Genomic DNA, 20948 nt, shown 5'->3' with positions numbered 1-20948 from the left:
AAAAGCAAATCCAGGGTTCTTTACCATTTGAGGAAACGCAGGATGGAAATGTGATAAATGAAATAAACTCCAGTGCTTAAAAACTTGCACCAACTGCCATATTTTGCCAGGTCAGATTCAGTGTCCTTGGATAGTGGAACCTTGGTTTTGAACATAATCCATTCCAGAAGCCCATTCGACTTCCGAAACGTTCAAAATCCGAGGATCAAAGGGCTGTCAGCAAGTTCAGCAGGGAAAAATGAAAAATGTTTGGCAGCCGAGACATGCGAAAACCAAGGTTTGACTGTATTAGTTTATAAGGCCCATAATAGGTCCAGGATATCTTATGGGCCATCTGGATCCTTGACATTCCTGTTGGTCATCCCTCATGGCTCAGATGCATCGCTCTTAACTGCTAGAAGTCCCAGGGCTGTTTTGCAACCTACCCACTCCCCAGTAAATTCATTAAAGCTGCTAGGTATTACTTCAAGACTACCTTGAAATGTGTGGGCTGTGGATTTCAGCATTAATTTCAGAATCAATAACGTGTTGGAGTTGCCTCCCCCTCCCCTGTATCCAATTACTCTTTGCAAAATGGCAAATTACTACAGATTTCTCAGTGGGGAACCAGAAGGAACCACACATGCCCAATTCTTTGTGAGGGAGTTGTGATTATAACCCAGGAATTGATTCAGGTTTTTTAAGTCTTTCTTTGTAAGTAGTATTATCACAGCTAGTACTGTACGCTTTCTTCCAAAGTGCTAGGCATTGTTAGAATTTTCCTAGCTTGAACAAGGCTGTTGAAAAGGGCCACAGGCAATTCTAATCTCCATGGCAGCTAAACATGATGGTTTTAACACAACAAAGTTTCCCCTCTTCTCTTCTTTAGCTCTGCTAAAGCAGACTTTGAAAGAAGGTTCTTCAGATTTCATAAAGATTGTGGTGAAGATTGGCTTTATTTAAATAATGAAGTGTCAGGATGTGCCTTGCTAATTGCTTAGCAACTCTCTTGCTTTTGGTAAATTGTTGGCTATTCTTTTTGACATTTCAGTTCCCTCTGAACTCTACAATCCCCTCTTCCTGCAATATCCATTTATTAGTATTAGTAGTATTAATTGCAGGCCACCTTTCCCCCCAAAAGCTCAAGCTGGCGTACCTGCTTCTCCCCCTCATTTAATCTCCACAACAACCCTGTGAGGTAGGTTAGGCCGAGAGGCAGTGACTGGCCCAAGGTCACCCAGTGAGTTTGGTGGCAGATTGGGGATTTTCAGCCCTTGCCTCCCAGGTCTAGTCCAGCACTCAAGCCACTGTACCACACTGGTTTGCCAACTCAGAATTACACTCAATGGATTGTGGGCCCGCAAAAGTTTATGCCATAATAAATTTGTTAGCCTTTAAGGTGCCACAAGGCTCTTTGTGGTTTTATCATGTGGACTTTTCTCACATGCAATAGCAACTGTGCTTTCTTTTCTTTGGGGTCTGTTCTTCCTTGGAGAAAGAGGTTGCTGTCACTGGATCTGTGTCCCTGAACCTCATAGATGAAACTGGGAAGAGTATTCTTTATTACTTTCTACCTCTAGGGATTCCGCAGCACAGAAGCAATTTTTGTAGCTCTTCAGCCCCGCTCAAATCAGAACATGCTCCCTGCGAAGCCACCAGCCGAGATAAGCATTTAGAGTCTTCCATAGCTTTATTGTGTTGTGTTTGGGCCCTGAATGCAAGAGTTTAACATTACACAACAACTTCGTTTAATTAAGCACTCAACCAAGGCAGTCAAGGGAGCTATCGTTCTTCTTGGGCTGGGTGGCTTCAGTGTTCCCTTTACGGTGCTGAGGCAGGAGCTCATTAGTACCTTTATTGGGGCCTGTGGGAAACGAAATGAAGACATTGGTCAGTCGGATGTTTTGCACAAACACAGTGTCTCGAATGAAGGTGAGACTCCAGGGTGCAAAGTTTTCCCTGTTGCATATTTTATCTGACGTGGGTAGAACATTGTATTGTTGATGCTTATCAGGCACTTCACCATAGCACACTGGTTACCAGAGTGGTTTAGCAGCATTTTTTTTTAAAAAAAGAAAGGTTTGTCAGCATTTTTAAAAGCAGCTCTATCACACCAAGCATGTATGGGTCTGATTTCAACCAGCTAGCCAGCGCATTGACCCTTTTAGCTTACTTCTTGCACTTTTATCCTGCCTTCTAAGCAGCTCAGAGTGGCGTGCTTGGGGTTTATCCCCATACATCCTCACAGCAGCCCTGTGGGGGTAGGCTAGGTTGAATGGGAAGATAGTGTGACTGCCTTAGGGTCACCCAGCAAGGAAGGATTTAGCCTTGATCTAGCACTCCTGATCACTGATGCCAAGCAGGGCATCTTGTATGCCTTATTTATAGGTGGAAAATAAACTATTCAGAACCCTTGTTTCAAGTCCTTGGAGAACCAGTATGTAAATGGTCAGTAGCTATTGGTGCATCACATTTGCCTACTAATTCTGAGGCTGGTGTGAAAAAAAGTTTCCCCCACCCCTTCACTAGCATGCAATCTACAGTGGTACCTCGGGTTACAGATGCTTCAGGTTACAGACGCTTCAGGTTACAGACTCCACTAACCCAGAAATCGTACCTCGGGTTAAGAGCTTTGCTTCAGGATGAGAACAGAAATCACGCTACGGCTGTGAAAAACTGACCTCCAAAACGAATTAAGTTCTTAACCTGAGGTACCACTGTAATGTCAAGAAGTGGGGCACAGTGACTATATATATATATATATATATATATATTCCTGGAGGCTTAAAAAAAGCTTTTGCATTCTGCTTTTCTCTACCTTTCAGAATTGTCAGAAATATCAAAGTGTGTGTCATTATGTTAAAATCCACCCACCGAAACCATTTAAAAAAAAATGTGGCAGAATCAGCAGGGCTTCAGGAGAAGCTGGAGGAGCATCTTTGGTTTCAAACAACAGCAGCCCGCTGCATTGCAGATCCTGCATCATTCACAGGCCACGGACAGAGAGAGAAATACTAATTCTAATGCACAGGACTGTTGGAGAATAATGGATAAAAAGTTAGGTTACTGTGGCCCCTGGTGGCAGAAAGATGTACCGCAGCCTGGATAGAAATGTCCCATCATGTGCTAAGCCAGGGCTCCATGACATTTTCAGCCAGATCTGGAAATTTTAAGCATCATCCCTTCTGGCTATTTCTCTAGCCCTGCGACAGCCCCCTGCTATGAGGGAAGCATGTGCCCATGCACACTTTTGCTTTCTCTAGGGATCTGGGTAAAAGTGAGATCCAGAGGAATTAAACAGACCCTGGAAAAGAACATAGAGGTGAGAGAGGAAGTGGGAAAGAGCGTCACTCTTTCAGCCTCCTCTTTCAGCTCCATGTACTTTTTGAGGGAGGAAAAGGTAGCGGCCCTCACCACATCCTGAGCGAGGGGGCAGTGGGCGGGAGGTTTGGAGGCTTAGCAGACAGCACTGCACCCATGGGTGTTTCCCTGACAACCCCTGGGTTATGCGAATGTCTAGAGAACTGAGGCAGTTTCCCTCTTTAGGGAAGTTTTTAAAATAGTTTATGTTTTATTATGGTTTTATATAAGTTGCAAGCCCCCCAGAGTGGCTGGGGTAACCCATTCAGATGGGTAGGGTCCAAATATCAATCGATCAATCACCCATCTGTGTCTATCTAAACATTCAATTTGTGCAGGTGGCCTAAGAGTTGCGGCGGTTGTACATTTTGAGGCTGAAAAGCTCCCTGCACTGTGGTTTATAAGGAGAAAGGAAAGGACTCATTTGGATGGATTTCCCCCCTAAATTGATTTTTGAATTCTGAAGTTATTCTGAAGTTATTGTTATTCACGTTTTATACTGTATTTTATGCTGTTTTTTGTTGCATCAATTAAGTGTTTTAAATTTGTTGTTAGCCCTGCTTTCTGAACTGGGAAAGGTGGGGTATAAATAAAATTATTATTATTATTCATAATTATTCATAATAATAATTATTATTCATTATTATTCATAATTATTCATAATAATAATTATTATTATTTTCACTCTCTGGTATCACTTGTGCGGTATATAGCAATAAAATGCTCGCATTGTACTCTGCAAGAATTGTACAGTGGTGCCCCACAAGACGAACGCCTCGCAAGACGGAAAACGCGCTAGACGAAAGGGTTTTCCGTTTTGGAGGCGCTTCGCAAAACAAATTTCCCTATGGGCTTGCTTTGCAAGACAAAATGTCTTGCGAGTTCCTGCGCGTTTTCCCCCCCTTTCCCCCCCTTTTCCTAAGCCATTAAACCGCTTATCAGCTGATCCGCTGATAAGCCGCTTAACAGCTGATCCGCTAAAAGCCGCTAAACCGCTAATAGCGCTAATCCGCTAAGCTGTCAATGGGCTTGCTTCACAAGACGAAAAATCCGCTATACGAAGAGCCTCACGGAACGGATTAATTTCGTCTTGCGAGGCACCACTGTAGAGCTATATAGCGTAGAGAAGGGGGCGGGGAGTGAAAGGAGATATTTATCTTCTCTTTCTCCCTTGCCTGTCAGGCCTGAATGGGACCTCAGGGTTCCTGCTCCAGTCTGGCTGGAGCTCTGTTCTGCCTCAGAACTGCAGATGACATGTACATACAGTGCAGCTGAAACCTAAGCTGCATATTTTTTTATGGTTTGGGATACTTCTCTCCATGCTGCCACCCCCCCCCCCAAAAATAAAGAAACTCAAGTTTGCTTTCTGCCTTCAGTGCAGTTGACGTTGGGACCGATATGCTGGAACTTGACTGCCACCTGACGAAGGATGAGCAAGTCGTCGTGTCTCATGACGAGAATCTGAAACGGTCGACCGGGGTCGATGTCAATATATCAGACCTCGAATACTCGGTAAGTTGAAATAAGCACCCTCTTCTTTCCTCCAACGCTTAATTTCCCAACCGGGTGCACTCCATAGGTCATCAGACTCCAACTCCCTGCAGTCCAGGTTTGGTTTGTTTACACGATTTATATGCTACTGAATTGACGGCCAAACTAGATGCTGTTTGCATACAAATCATGGGACTCATAGTACAAAAGGTCTAGAAAGCTGTCTGTAAGGCTTAGAAAACAGTTAATAATGTGCTTAAGTATTCTAAATATAGAAAAATGGTGCAGAAGGTCACATCCACAGTTCTGCAGATCTCCCCTGCTGAGGTTTGCAGCTTGCTGAAGTAGCTAAGAAGGCTGGTAATGGAAACACCCATTTGAAAAACTCACATCAGGCTCTGCTATTATAAAACACAACACAGTGGCGGGGAACCTCTGGCCCAGGGGTCAAATGTGACCCTCTAGCTCCCTCTGTCTAGCCTTCTGAACTCTCCATACCCCTTCCCTGGCCTTGCTCTGCACCTCAAATATTTTTGCCTGGCTGCAATGTTGATCTTAAGGGACGCGGGTGGCGCTGTGGGTTAAACCACAGAGCCTAGGACTTGCTGATCAGAAGGTCAGCAGTTCGAATCCCCGTGACAGGGTGAGCTCCTGTTGCTCGGTCCCTGCTCCTGCCAACCTAGCAGTTCGAAAGCACGTCAAAGTGCAAGTAGATAAATAGGTACCGCTCCAGTGGGAAGGTAAACACCGTTTCCGTGTGCTGCTCTGGTTCACCAGAAGCGGCTTAGTCCTGCTGGCCACATGACCCGGAAGCTGTACGCCGGCTCCCTCGACCAATAAAGCGAGATGAGCGCCACAACCCCAGAGTCGGTCATGACTGGACCTAATGGTCAGGGGTCCCTTTACCTTTACCTTTAATGTTATCATACCTCTTGCTTTTCTGGATGGAGCGTAGAGAGGGGTGTGTGAAAATGTGCGTAGAAAACTAGCCTACTGTACAAAAGTAAGATCTGCGTTAGTTACTCTGCTCACTTTTGCCTCTGGCTGCACCACCAGTTGGCATGTGGTCCTTGGAAGGTTCCCTGAAGGAAATGTGGCCCTCAGGCTACGAAAGGTTCCCTACCCCTGATTTAATGGGAAAGCAAATGTGGGATTCCTTCAGTGGTGAAAATGGATTGTATGTTTTTCTGGAGCTCCATAACAGTAACACTGGTATTTCTTGCCTCCCTGGATGCTCTGCAGTGGTCTCCTTATTTCAGGATCTTTCTGTTGTGCTTCCTCTTAAGCTGATCAGCTGAGGCACAGAGCGCTCCAGCACTCAGCTGAGCAAGGCCCCATGCTCTCCCTCTAGGAAAAAAGCACTGTATTGAACTGATTAGTTCTTCTATTTAAAAGTCAATTTCTAGCCTAATCTTCCTCGGCAAATTTGTTTGTGTATGTTTAATAACATTTCCCCCCTCATCCTCGCCGCGGGATCACATTCACCCGGTGCTATACCAGCTGCACTGGCTCCCGGTGGGGTACAGGATCAGGTTTAAGGTGCTGGTTTTAACCTCTAAAGCCCTATACGGCCAAGGACCCTCGTACCTACGGGACCACCTCTCCTGGTATGTCCCACGGAGGACCTTACAATCTTCAAACAAAAACATCTTGGAGGTCCCGGGCCACAGGGAGGTTAGGTTGGCCTCAACCAGAGCCAGGGCTTTTTCGGCTGTGGCCCCTATCTGGTGGAATGCTCTGTCACAAGAGACTAGGGCCCTGCGGGACTTGACATCTTTCCGCAGGGCCTACAAGACAGAGCTGTTCCACCAGGCCTTTGGCCAAGGCACAGTCTGACCCCCTCCTTTGGTAATCTTCACATAACTCTAGCCCAATGGTTGCCATTAATTTGATTTTGAACTGATTTTAGAATGAATTGATTTTATAATGCTGTGTTACTTTTATTGTTGTTAGCCGCTCTGAGCCCGGCTTCAGCTGGGGAGGGCAGGATATAAATAAAATTGTATTTATTTTTATTATTATTATTTACTTCTTTCACAATAAGACCAAATGTTCTTTCTCTGCAAAGATTACTCTTGTTCCTGTGACTTAAAAAGATATTTCAGATAACTCTTCCCTAGATATTTCTTTCCAGAGCACCTGATGTGTAAGGTCTGAGAGGCTGAAACAAGGCTGTCTCTCGATGATGATGATGATGATGATGATGCTCGATCAGTTTGTGTAAATCGGCATCTGTGTGGAGTTAACGCATCCATGTCTTATTTATTTATTTATTTATTTATTTAAAGGAACTCCCACCGTACCTCTGCAGATTGGATGTAACATTCCAGAAAGGTAATATTTGGAAGACCTTACCACTTTTGAAATGTTCTTTTTGTTGTTGCTCATGGCATTGTTGGCTTTCTGTATCCTGAGCTTTCTGTCATTGGAAGTTGCTGCCAACCAGTGTAGGCAGTTCTGAGCTGGGTGGACCTAGTGGTGTGACAGCAGCTTCATATGTTAACCCAGCACCAAATCAGCTTTGTTGCCATGTAACATGTGAAACAACTCTAGCTCTCCCCATTACAAATGATGGCAGCTGGTGAGTGTCCCCAGCAGCAACCAAATTCTGCTTGTGTCCATCAGAGTGCCATTGCGAAGGTGAAGACAAGCGCATCCCTCTCCTGAAAGAGGTATTTGAGGACTTCCCCCACACTCCTGTCAACATAGACATCAAGGTGAACAATGACGTACTGATTAAAAAGGTGAGACCCCACACCAGTCTGGTTCCTCTCAAAAGCCCATTTTTATATTTCATCAAACTGGGAGAACATTGACTGACCACTGGTCCTGCTAGCTAGGGATGATGGGAGTTGTAGTCCAGTAACAGCTGGAGACCCAAGTTTGGGAAAACCCTGATCTAGAGAAATAATACAATGACTTGAGGACTCAGAAATAACATTAAAGAAACTCTGCCCCATTGTGTAACTGCCACAGACAAAAAAACAGCAGCCCCTCTGTGTTCATATTGATCTCAGGTCTCAGAGTTGGTGAGCCTTTACAAGCGAGAACATCTGACGGTTTGGGGCAACGTCAGTCATGAGATAGTTGAAAAGTGTCACAAAGAGGTAAGCGGCCAGCATTCCATCCTGATAAATTTTCTCCTGTCAACGCTTTTCTCCTGTCCTTCCTCAGGGCCACGTACAGAGTTATTCCTCCCCATCCTTGCATTTTATCCTCACAACAACCCTGTGAGGTAGGGTGGGCTGAGAGAGATTGTGAGTGCCCCAAGATCGCCCACTGAAATCTGTGGCTGAAAGGGGATTTAAAACTAGGACTCCTGCTCAGACGCTCTAGCAACTTTTAATACTATACATGTCCCCCACCTTGGGGCTGTGTGGTAAAGGCTGGGTTGTAAATGCACCTAACGTACTGGCCTTAAAGGTAAAGGGACCCCTGACCATTAGGTCCAGTTGTGACCGACTCTGGGGTTGCGGCGCTCATCTCGCTTTATTGGCCGAGGGAGCCAGTGTACAGCTTCCGGGTCATGTGGCCAGCAGGACTAAGCCGCTTCTGGCGAACCAAAGCAGCGCATGGAAATGCCATTTACCTTCCGGCTGGAGCGCTACCTATTTATCTACATGCACTTTGACATGCTTTCGAACTGCTAGGTTGGCAGGAGCAGGGACCGAGCAACGGGAGCTCTCCCCGTCACGGGGATTCGAACCACCAACCTTCTGATCGGCAAGTCCTAGGCTCTGTGGTTTAACCCACAGCGCCACCTGCGTCCTTGTACTGGCCTTAGTTGTGCATTAAACCTGCTGTGTTTGTGCCTTATTTTATCTCTCACTTTCTATTTCTCCAGAATGCCCACATCCCTATCCTCTTCTGCTTGCGACGTGTCCTGCTCCTCCTCAGCCTGTTCTATACTGGCCTCCTGCCTTTCTTTCCCATCCTGGAGGAGTTCTTGGAGATTCCTATGCCTTCCATCATTCTCAAGTAAGTTGCTTGTTTTGCGGTGGTGTTAGCAGCACAGCGGAGCGAAGCTCACCTGGTTCCTCAAAGCTCTCGCAAAAACAGAAGGAAGCTGCCTTAAAACAAGTCAAATGATTTGTCTTCTCTAGGCCAGTGTTGCCTACTCTGAAGAAAAGGTTGTGGAGTTTAGGACTTTTTAGTTTAGAGAAAAGGCAAGTAAGAGGAATTTTATGAAATTCCTACCCTTGTTCTATGGTGTCACTCAGAAGTCTTTGGTTGCTTTTTTCTTTAATAAGAAAAAGAAATGCTGAATTCTTATGATCGGTGCATAAATCAAGCACATTTATTTCTGTTGCTTTTACAGAATTACACCATTCAGTTCTTAATGCTTGAGTAATTTAGTTTTTCTACTTCTAAACTGTTTAAAGGCCTATATTTGCTTACGAGTTACATAAAGTAATGAACTGCATTACTAGCCAGTGTGGTGTAGTGGTTGAGAGCGGTGGACTCGTAATCTGGGGAACCGGGTTCACGTCTCCGCTCCTCCACATGCAGCTGCTGGGTGACCTTGGTCCAGTCACACTTCTCTGAAATCTCTCACCTCACTCACCTCACAGAGTGTTTGTTGTGGGGGAGGAGGGGAAAAGGAGATTGTTAGCCACTTTGAGACTCCTTAGAGTAGTGATAAAGTGGGATATCAAATCCAAATCCAAACTCTTCTATTACTCTGCATAAGCTAATTTCTTGCTAAGCACAGAAGGGGCAAGAAGCTGGACACAAAGGTTTGCCCCCAGCTTTTGGGGGGAAATCCCATTCATCCACCCTTGACTTCTGAGAGAAGGGCTAGAAAACCATATAGGGCTGTGGGTGGGCTCCTTGCACCAGCAGGGATGGTAGTAAAAGGGATACAGGCTTCTCTGTATGTTTTTGAAAGGGTGGTGCTTGCATTCCAATTTCCTACATTTTTCATGTTGAAACTGTGTTGCAACAGGGCCTTGTGGCCTTTCTCAGGCTCTGAGTGCACCTTCCAGCCGCTTGGCATTAAAGCCCAACCAGCTCGATATATGTGCTACACTCAGTGATCCCTTTTCTGTTTTCCCAGTTGCTAACAGCATGTATTAAAATGGCAGTCCTGTAAACACGAGTTCTTCTCTTCTCTTCTTAGGTTGAAAGAATCAGAGAAGATCTCAAGGAGCCAACGGTTTACCATATGGCTTACTGACGCGTAAGGCTACCTTTCCTCCTCAGCCCTTTGCCATAGTGCCATCATTCTCCTCTAGAGCAGAAGCCTCACCCCTCTCCCCGAATGCAGTGCTTCAAAAGGAGTAACACCTCTTAGGACCTGTTTTCAAACGTTATCTCCAACTCTTCCCCTGATCACACTACTCTTGCTGTTTGGGATTCCCAGTGCTTCCTAGATCCACAGCTCTATAGCCCAAATGGTCAGGCTCTTTGCTATATAATATAATATAATATAATATAATATAATATAATATAATATAATATAATATAATATAATATAATATAATTTTATTATTTGTTTCCCCAGCCACTCTGGGCAGCTTCCAACAAAGATTAAAAAGACATTAAAATGTCACACATTAAAAATTTCCCTGAACAGGGCTGCCTTCAGATGTCTTCTGAATGTCAGGTAGTTGTTTATCTCTTTGACATCTGCTGGGAGGGTGTTCCACAGGGTGGGTGCCACTACCGAGAAGGCCCTCTGCCTGGTTCCCTGTAGCTTTGCTTCTCGCAATAAGGGAACCACCAGAAGGCCCTCGGTGCTGGAGCTCATATTAGGCATTAGGTATATTCAAGTCTCCCGTGAGCCCAGAACACCCACCTTGGAATGTTTCAGTGCCTCCCTCCAACTAGCCTCCACTGGTGGGTTATTCTTTCTTTTTGCTGCATCTTGGCTTCCTCTGAGGTGCTGTAGAATTACCTGGCCCCTCCTTTCCCAAGGAGGTTGCCTGTTCGTTGCTCTAGCCTTCCCACCTCCCGGTTAGCAGGCACAGCCAGACATGCCACAGGGGCATATCCTGCTGATAATGTACAAAGTGCTGCTTTGAGTTTTGGCTCCTCCCCAAAGCAGCACTTTGTACATTATCAGCAGGATATGCCCCTGTGGCATGAGGCAGAGGACATGCCTCTGTGGCTGCCCTGAGGCAGAGGACATGTTTCCCAGGCAGAGAATCTCAGTTCCACCCACTTAGAAGGATCAGGAAGCAGGTGTGAGAAAGATGTTGCTTTGCCTGATAAACCTCTCCCAGTCAGAGAAGACAAAGCTGGGCTTAAACACCCCTGAGGCCTGGTAGAAAATACAGCCCATCCTGTTTACCCATACTTTTAAAATCATCAGATTATGGCTGCGTTCAGACAACACTTTATTCCGTCTTCCCAGTGTTTCCTTACTGGTCAATTTCTACCTTCTATGTGATCTTTCACACATTGAAAAAAGCGCTTCAGGAAATCTAGTGGAATCTAGCGGAGGCTTGGCACTCATTTCTGTATTAATTTTCGGGGGGGGGTGTCTGTTTGCAACCTCATAAACTTGAGAATTCATGTTGTAATTTTACATGCTGACATTTGGAGCAGTATTCCGGCTGCATGCAATTCCAGCATGCAGTTCTCTCCCGCCGTTTAAAATTTAGCAGAATGTGGCAATTTTATCAATCAAAGAGCCACAATTCCATAACTCAACAGGTGCCTCAGTGTGAAAGGAACGTTAGAAGACATGACAGAAGTGCTAGCGTAATAACCAGTAAAACTAACACAATAAACCACACGTCTAAGTGCAGCTTGTTTTGCATTAATTTGTCGGATGCCTGGAGTGCTAGTTAAGTGGAAAGGGAGGTATAGCTACACACACACACACACTGGTACCTTGGGTTAAGTACTTAATTCGTTCCGGAGGTCTGTTCTTAACCTGAAACTGTTCTTAACCTGAAGCACCATTTTAGCTAATGGGGCTTCCTGCTGCTGCCGCTGTGCCACTGGAGCACGATTTCTGTTCTCATCCTGAAGCAAAGTTTTTAACCTGAAGCACTATTTCTGGGTTAGCGGAGTGTGTAACCTGAAACGTATGTAACCTGAAGCATATGTAACCCGAGGTACCACTGTGTGTGTGTGTGTGTGTGTGTGTGTGTGTGTGTATATATATATATGTATATGTATTTGCTTTCGTAGATTTTCACGGGTACAGGAATGCAGGTTTTGGTGTCCTCGGGTGTCTTCCCGTGTAAAAGTTGGGGTGTCTAGGCGACGTTTCGACGAGGTCTCACTCGTCATCTTCAGGCTGGTGCTTTCGGCTTCTTGTTACTGGAACAGAGCGGGATCTCAATGTTTGAGTTCCTATAAATACTGTAGAGGGGGTGTGGTGTCTAGCCTCCAATGTTCTGGGCAGAGAGGAAGTTCCCAGGCTAGTGTGCCTTTTCTTCTTTTGTTCCTTAATTACTTGAGAGATACCTTGAGTGATTTCTTGAGTGATATCCTGAGTACCACTTAGGTGGGTCATTAGGTGTGGATTAGTTGCTAAAGTCTTTGTGTCTTGACCTCTTGAACTTTGTGAAGAGTTTTCCTGAGAAGATGGCTGTATTGCACTTAGTTGTGCTTTGGCTTGGCTTCGTGTATAGGGGCGAGCTGTGGTTTTGTGGCTTGTGTCAGCCAGATCTGTGTAGGGATCTGCTGCACCCCCCTGCAATCCCTACACAGATCTGGCTGACACAAGCCACAAAACCACAGCTCGCCCCTATACACGAAGCCAAGCCAAAGCACAACTAAGTGCAATACAGCCATCTTCTCAGGAAAACTCTTCACAAAGTTCAAGAGGTCAAGACACAAAGACTTTAGCAACTAATCCACACCTAATGACCCACCTAAGTGGTACTCAGGATATCACTCAAGAAATCACTCAAGGTATCTCTCAAGTAATTAAGGAACAAAAGAAGAAAAGGCACACTAGCCTGGGAACTTCCTCTCTGCCCAGAACATTGGAGGCTAGACACCACACCCCCTCTACAGTATTTATAGGAACTCAAACATTGAGATCCCGCTCTGTTCCAGTAACAAGAAGCCGAAAGCACCAGCCTGAAGATGACGAGTGAGACCTCGTCGAAACGTCGCCTAGACACCCCAACTTTTACACGGGAAGACACCCGAGGACACCAAAACCTGCATGTATATGTATATGTATATATGTATGTATATGTATATATGTATATATCACACCTTTGATAGACATGTCAATGATCTTACTATCCTGTTGTTGCAGATTGTTAATGAGGAAAGCATTATTTGACCACCTCACTGCTCGAGGAATTCAGGTACGGTGTAACACAGATCTTCTGAAATTTTGTGTGGGAGCTGCTCTGTTCTGTTCCCATCTCCAACTAACCTCAGAAAAGTGTGATGTAAACAACACATTAAAGAACTTGGCATGTGTTAAGTGGGATCCCACATAGTTCACTCAAGTGCTACATTGACTCCCACCTCCGTTCAACCTGTAGCCAGGGTGGGGAGCCTTTTGCCTCCTTGGGCCAGATCCATATCGGGATCAGCCTTGAGGGCTGAATTTGACAGCTGGGTGGTGCCCTCCACCTGTCAGTCACTTGATGTCACATTGGAACTTCAAAGCACCTTGCAAAGTGCTGCTAAGTGGAAGTTTTTTTCTCCCATTTTAGCAGGAGATTCTGTGCGAACCCCTTCCTTACTGGGTCTGGTCTGCATGGAATCCTGCCAAACTGAGCACAATTTAACCCCTGCTCATCAGCTGATAGGCAGAAGTTGAGTCCTGTTCAGTTTGGCTGTGCACCCCTATTCCCTGTTATAGGTGCACAGCTGATGCAGGATTTAACCCCACTTTCCCACCCATCAGATGATTTCACAAGCAGGTAGGCATGGGGGACATGGCCTGGCAGGCCCAAAAATTGATCTCTGCTGGCCAGAAATCTTCCACCCCTGCTTTCTGGGATTCTAAGGAAAGCCAGTATGAACATCCTTTTTCTGATGCTTCGAAAGTGACTTATCTGGTGCCAAAAAATACTTAACTCCTTCTGACTGACCTAGTACCTAAGCAAGTGACTTCCAGCTCACATTATACTAGCTTTGATCAGCCTGTATGCACAGCCACCACGGAGCATGCCTGTACACTGGAGATCATGCTTCTAGTCCTCATGACAGCAGGGCTGGCTGTTGTTTTTCAGCTTACGGGAAACGTGGATGGGCAGCGTTGCTTGACCTTCTCACCTCTGGACAAGCTTTATGCTTCATGCTCTTGTCTTGATCCTCCGGTCTTTCTTCTTCTTCCCTCCCTCCCCACCCAAAAGCTGAGGGCAAGGGGAAAGAAGCTTGTAGAAATCAACATGCTTTTTTTATTCCCCAGCTTGGGGCTAGGAAATGTCGCCTCCCAGGAGAGCTGCATCAACTCAGTGTGGACAATACTGAAGTAGTTGGAACATAGGGCTGGCTCAGCAGAAAGCAGTTCTCTTTGTTTGTACCTTATTATAAATGTTAACTATATTTGAGTTGTTTTTAATGCTCCTTTTCCGCTGTCTTTTATTGGGGTGTGTGTGTGAGAGAGAGAGAAAGAAAGAAAGAGAGGAGAGAGAACCACTTAGAGGTTTACAATCAGGCAGTATACGAATTCTGTTAAATAAAAATTGAAAAGTGGGTGACCAGACTAATGAAGGATGCATGTTAGCAAATGCCAGCATTCCTGCTTAGGTTCAGTTTCAGTTGTGGCCTTAGCCCATGGATAGGCAAATTAGGGGCCGGATCCGGACCAATCGCCTCCTAAATCTGGCCCGTGGATGGTCCAGGAATCAGCGTGTTTTTACATGAGTAGAATGTGTCCTTTTATTTAAAAAGCATCTCTGGGTTATTTGTGGGGCCTGCCTGGTGTTTTTACATGAGTAGAATGTGTGCTTTTATTTAAAATGCATCTCTGAGTTATTTGTGAGGCACAGGAATTCTTTCATATATATATATTTTTAAATCTAGTCCGCCCCCCCCCCAAGGTCTGAGGGACAGTGGACCAGCCCCCTGCTGAAAAAGTTTGCTGACCCCTGCGACTTAGCCAAAAACAGCCATACGCAAAAGTTGTATTGGGAGGCATTATCAGTCACACATCCATTGTGTGCCTTCTCTCCCTCCAGGTGTATATCTGGGTCCTCAACGAAGACGAAGAGTACCAGCGAGCGTTCGATTTGGGCGCGACGGGCGTGATGACGGATTACCCCACGAAGCTGAAGAACTTTTTGCACACCTACACGCCTGGGCAGCAGAAAGACAAGGAAGGGTAGTTCTTGCAAAGAGGAAGGGGGGAGAGTACACGATCCCCGGACAGCGCCAAGCCAAGGAGGAGCAGCAGCAGCAGCACCCCCCCCCCCGCCCGACACACCGGCACCCTCCTGCCTGAACTTCTCAGTGACATGCGCTCACCCGACAATGAGACGTAGATGCAGCTGGGTTTTATTACCTCATTCTTAAGTCATTACACCTCTTAGAGATTGCACACAGCTATATTTATTTTAAAATGTAAGCGGCATAGTTGTTATGTACATAGCTTGATGGGCGGGCGTTGTACCTGGGTCCGACGAGACGTCTCTAGGAAGCAACCTGCCGACAGGGCGATTCCTAGAGGCGGTAGGTGTAACTTAACCGTATTCGTTGCTAGCTCAGATTCCACCAAGTTTGCACATGGAAAACATTCCAGCCGGACACTTTTTTAAAAATAATAATAATAACAGTAATTTTACTTTGTTGCCTACTCTGTGTAAAATGTTCTTAGTGGCTTGGCCGATGCGGCCGTAATTGTCACATTTTCTTAGTGAGGCAGAAAGTGGAAAAGAAGCAAGAGCTGGAAAAACGGACAAGCTGGACCTTTCTCTCTGCTAAAAGCCCCTGTCTGACATCCATGTTTTATTTGCTGAGGACAGCTTTGAAGAGGGGGTGATGAACTGTTCCCCGATGTCTACTCCCCCACCACCCAAATCCGGTAGGCTGCTTCAAGCGCTGTTTGACGGCAGACACTGTTTGCTCCATGCACCATTCCTGCCTCTTGAGCAGGCTACCTGGCCACAGCAAATCTTGGCCAGGGAACTCATGACGGCCAGTAGTCCTCTAGCATAACTCATGAAAGTTAGCCTTCTTTTATGGTGTGTGTGTGTGTGTGTGTGTGTGTGTGTGTGTGTCCAACAGCGAACCCTAAAACTAGCAATAGTGCTGTTTGTATCAATGTAGGGATGTCTTGGCCAGTTTGTTGTACGTACTGCCATGTTTTTTTTAGCCTGAAGCATTTTTTGGGAAGGGCTCGCACTGCAGTCATTGACTCTGAGTGGGAGCAGAAGACATATAACAGTAAGATGCGACATCCCTTTTCAGGGGCTGATGGTATCAAAAGCTGCAACCTTTTTTCCCACCTGGCCTGAATTCAGAATGTAGAAGCTACCGTTCTTGTAGATTCCAGGCTCGCCGGCCTCGATAGTCATAAGCCTAGTAGCACATGCCGCATTTTGAACCAAGAGGCTGAAATTCCCAAAACAAAGCCTCTCTAATTGACTGGCATATGTAGAAAGAGGTCTCTACACCCACTGTTGGAACACTGTTGCCTCCCCAGGAGAGGTCTGGTTTAAGAATTCCTGGAGCAAGTGCTGGGTGCAAGGAAAGGTCTTAACTTCACCTCTGCAAGTGCACTTTGGTTAACTGAGCTGGTCTCAACTCCCATGCAGAAGGATGTCTTCTAACCTACTGACACCTGGAGAAAATAGCATCACGTTTACTTTAAAATAAGTCAATAAGTTTTAAATATAAGGGGGTGGCAAGCCACAGAAGAAAGGTATGGAAAACCAGTGCAGTTCAAGACATAGACCTAGGTTCAAATATCCGCTTGATTAAAATAAAAAATAGCTGGGATAGTTTAGAGCAGTCACAATCTCTCAGCCTAACCTACCTCACAGGGCAGTTATGAGGATAACAGGGTATTTTTTAAAGAAAAACAATGGCACTGTAGACCACCCTGAATTCTTTGGAGGGATTTGATACAAACTGTGACTTTAAAAGGCCTTTAAAGTGTAAGAGTTGAAACTGTAGCATGTATATTCCGAAGTAGACTTCTGTGTCGCCTCTCCTAAATTTAGCTTAAACTGTACTGTGAGGGACGTAGCGGTCTCTGGATCAGCGAATTAAAAAAAAGAAAGAAAACGCACCTCTCTGAGCCATGTCTGTGATGAAACGGTTTCCTTCATTAACCTGAAAATGGTTGAAAGGGCGCTCCACCACCGCTCTGCTATTGCAAACCAGCCATGCCTGTGCACCTTGGTGGCCTGGCTCTTGAAAGCATTTTAATTCCACTTCAGATCTCGTTCGCGTCACCTCTTCCAGTGAACGTGCTGGTTCTTGCCTGCCTGCTACCCTGCCATGAAGCACTTGCCTAGGGAGGGAATCGCAGACATATGTAGACATTCTTGACCGAAAGCCCGTTGCTGCCTCAGCTCTGTTGCCTTCCCCTCTTCCAGCCCCACATGGCACGTTATCCTTGCTCAGTTCCTTGGGGCAGAGAGCATGTGCTTGCTTATGCTACTCTGTAAACCCTCCATGTACTCTCATGCTCACTTCTTGGCAGCGGATGTCACCTATTAGGGCGAATGAGCCCCACCAACCTCAGTCTACCCTCAGCCCAGCCCCTCCTCATCTGTCTGCCTGCCTTTCTTACAGTAACGGAGCGGCACTGTCGCTGTCAACTCTTCCAAGTCTCAGTGTTGCCTTCGTGGAACTCGGCAAGGAGTCTCCCCGACTTCTGCCCTACCGGTCCCACCGGGCGCCAAACAGCACTGGGAAGAAAGCTTTTATGAATTGAATCAAAAGAAAAAGTGTCATTTCAATTCCACTTGACTCCTCAGCCAGAATCAAACAAAGCAGTACAGTCTGGTCGTACTTCTATGCGAGGGACATTTCTGTTACAGATTGTTAGTCTGAATTCACCAAAATGTGGAATTCCCCCAAAATTGGTAGCCGCATACATTCTGAGATAGTTTTATTTATCAGCAGGGTATTCTTTGCTTCCTCAGCTGCACTCTGCCAATGTGGATTCAAGCTTTCAAGCTTAATAAGTAAATAAATTGCACACTAGGGGAGAGGGAGGGAGAGGGGGGAGGGGAAACTTGGGCACCGATTTTTAAAACAGTTGTTATAATGGCCAGCTTTCATATTTCAGGGATAGCCAAAGCTGATGGAACGAGCCCTGTTTCTCATAACTCGGCCTCCACAGGCTGTGGTTTAATGCTTCAAACCAACAGGTTGCTCTGAACTGTGCTACACATACACACCCTTCAAACCTTTGAGTCATCTTGCCCTAATGCCACTAGAAAGACACAGCTACTTCCTTTCCACTCTGAAGGTGAATATTTTCCCTGGCTTTGCACATCCTGGGCCATGTTTATTTAAGCTGTGGTACCTCTCTCTGCCACCAGGGGTCACAGTAACTCAGCGTTTTCTCCTTTACTCTCTAATAGTCTTGTGCATTAGAATTAATTCAGCTGAGAGTATTTCTCTCTCTCTCTCTCTGGCCTGTGAATGATGCAGGATCTGCAATGCAGCGGGCTGATGTTGTTTGAAACCAAAGATGCTCCTCCAGCCTCTCCAGAAATCCTGCTACTTTTTGCCACATTTTTTTTAATGGTTTAAGTGGGTGGGCTTTAACATATGCCTTGAGATTTCTGACAATTTTAAAAGGTAGAATAGCAGGATGCCAAAGTTTTTTTGTTTTCATTTTAAAAAGCCTCCAGGATACTTTTACAAGAAAAGTTGAAACAACATTATCCCAATTTTTCCGGAGGCCTTTTCTGCGGGGCTATGGTCTTCCAAGATGTGTGCTTGTTCTTCTCCCTGGGGAAACATGCAGAAGGAAGGTTAATATAAAGAGATTACAGCAGAAGCAGATTCTCTGTAAGGCCTGCTTGGAATTAAATTTCACAAGGCAAAGAAAGCTTCCAGGTGCCACAAGACCAGAGGCAAGAGTGAGTGACCCAACAAACGTGAATTTTCCTCTTCTTCAGCAGACTGGTTTCTGCATGCAAACAAACACCCACACAGCTCTCTGGCTCCCCCATCCAGAAAAGCAGAAGATAGGACCAGAGTTCAAAGACGCATCTCAGCCAGGCAAACACTCAAGAGAAGGTGCAAAGCAGGTCAGGTGAGGGTGGGTGTTCTGGAGAGAGTTCTGAGGGCCAGACCCAGAGGGCAGCATTTGATACCCCTGGCCTGAAGACCCCCTCTCCCAATAAACTGTAATTGGATCAATGCAGAAATAAGAGATTTTAGTCTACACTTCTTAGGCTCAGAGGGTTGCATGCATGAAGCTATTCTTGTTTTCTCCCCTTTCCTGGATAAGAAGTCCTAAGCTGCGTTCCAGGTATCAAGACGAAACATCTCCCCTTATCTGTGATGTCTCATGCCTTGTTGACGGAGGGGTGCTGCAAGATGCAGTAAGCTTCTTTGTGCAGAGTACAGACACACATGCAGCCTCAGCCGTGGTGGGGGGAATGTTTGTCCAGCCCAGGTGAGTGGCAGAACCAATGCAGAAGTTCCGGGGCTCAACCCCCAGCACCTCCAGGTAAGGCTAGGAAAAACTCCCTGGAAAGCTGCTGCCAGCCAGTGATGGCAACATTTGAGTTAGGTAGATCAATGGTCATCTCCAACAGGAGATGATTCCCAGTGAGGATGACACTGATGCGGCTTTGCAGGGTCGTCGTATGCCTGGCAGAGATGATACATGCACAACTGTCCATTCAAAAAGCCTTTGGTAAATCTCAACGGTTGTCAGGATTAGCTGGGCTGGGTACCCAAATGGGGGAGCACCAGCAAGATTACTATCTAGCTCAGTCTGACATTCATGCAGGGTGGGGTTGAATTGTCCAAACAAGCCATCTGCCAGTTGGTGCTGGTTGGCTGCTTTCCCGTTGTTACAACATGTGGTTTTTCCTGGGAATTCCTTCTCAGGCTAGCTGAAATGTTGATGCATTAGATGTGTTCTTTCTTGCTTCGCTGGCACGTTCCGTTGTGCTTGCAAACTTTGAAGAGCCAACAGATTTGGGGAAAGCAAATGATCTAGCATATCCTGGGAGCTGGGCCAGTGTTCTGAACTGTGGTGTTAGATCTCCGGTAGCTCAAGTGGCATTGGCAGTCCAGGCTGCTGAACCCCCTCCAATCTACTGACAGCGATATTTAAAAAGGTTACTTGCTGGTGGGCAGGTGGCGAGATCTCAGGGAAGCGGCCCCTTCATTTTGAGAGGTTACCTAATGGCATTTGGCTATGATACGATACAATACAATAATATTTATTGTCATTGTCCCATACAGAACAACGAAATTGAAAAAAATCTACATTCAAAAACCAACAAGCCTGCTATCCCAGCCTGGTCAACCCCCTAAAAACTCTGATATCCCATAATTAAATATAATATATTCCCATAGAGACTACCTTGCACTGCTTTTAAAACCAAAATCACATTTGGATAGAAACTGTTTCTCAGGTGGCTAGTCCTAGTCTTTATAACCCTGTACCTTCTTCCAGGTCCAGGTCCAGGGGGGCATGGGTGGCGCTGTGGGTTAAACCACAGAGCCTAGGACTTGCCGGTCACAAGGTCGGCGGCTCGAATCCCCATCACGGGATGAGCTCCCGTTGCTCGGTCCCTGCTCCTGCCAACCTAGCAGTTCAAAAGCACATCAAAGTGCAAGTAGATAAATAGGTACTGCTCCGGCGGGAAGGAATACGGCGTTTCCGTGTGCTGCTCTGGTTCGCCAGCAGCGGCTTAGTCATGCTGGCCACATGACCCGGAAGCTGTACGCCGGCTCCCTTGGCCAATAAAGCGAGATGAGCGCTGCAACCCCAGAGTTGGCCACGACTAGAGCTAATGGTCAGGGGTTCCTTTACCTTTTTACCTTCTTCCAGAAGGCAGAAGCTGAAAGAGATCAGCTAGACCTTTCCCTCAATGTGGCTTGCTCTTTGCCCTTAATTTTCATTGCATACTTCTTCACCCGGCACAAAGTTAAACTGCAGAACTCACGTCCACAGGAAGCAGTGACGGCCACCAACTTGGATGGCTTCACAAGAGGATTAGACAAATTCGTAGAGAAAGGGGCTATCGGTGTCTGCTAGCCACAATGGC

General features: G+C 46.0%; 1 protein-coding gene across 1 annotated transcript in view; it reads left to right on the top strand.

The window, feature by feature from the left end:
- GDPD1 (glycerophosphodiester phosphodiesterase domain containing 1) overlaps positions 1-16983 on the top strand; it is a 32589-nt gene extending 15606 nt beyond the window's left edge. Inside the window, exons 3-10 of the mRNA XM_083715262.1 lie at positions 4716-4851; positions 7119-7164; positions 7456-7574; positions 7848-7937; positions 8675-8808; positions 9950-10009; positions 13055-13106; positions 14937-16983. Coding sequence (XP_083571388.1) covers positions 4716-4851; positions 7119-7164; positions 7456-7574; positions 7848-7937; positions 8675-8808; positions 9950-10009; positions 13055-13106; positions 14937-15083 — 784 coding nt within the window. The 3' untranslated portion in view covers positions 15084-16983. The remainder of the gene's footprint in view (positions 1-4715; positions 4852-7118; positions 7165-7455; positions 7575-7847; positions 7938-8674; positions 8809-9949; positions 10010-13054; positions 13107-14936) is intronic.
- Positions 16984-20948: the final 3965 nt, after the last annotated feature.

Source organism: Podarcis gaigeae (assembly GCF_964106915.1).
Source record: "Podarcis gaigeae genome assembly, chromosome: 15".
Lineage (NCBI taxonomy): Eukaryota > Metazoa > Chordata > Lepidosauria > Squamata > Lacertidae > Podarcis > Podarcis gaigeae.
This window is presented reverse-complemented; position numbering and strand designations above follow the sequence as displayed.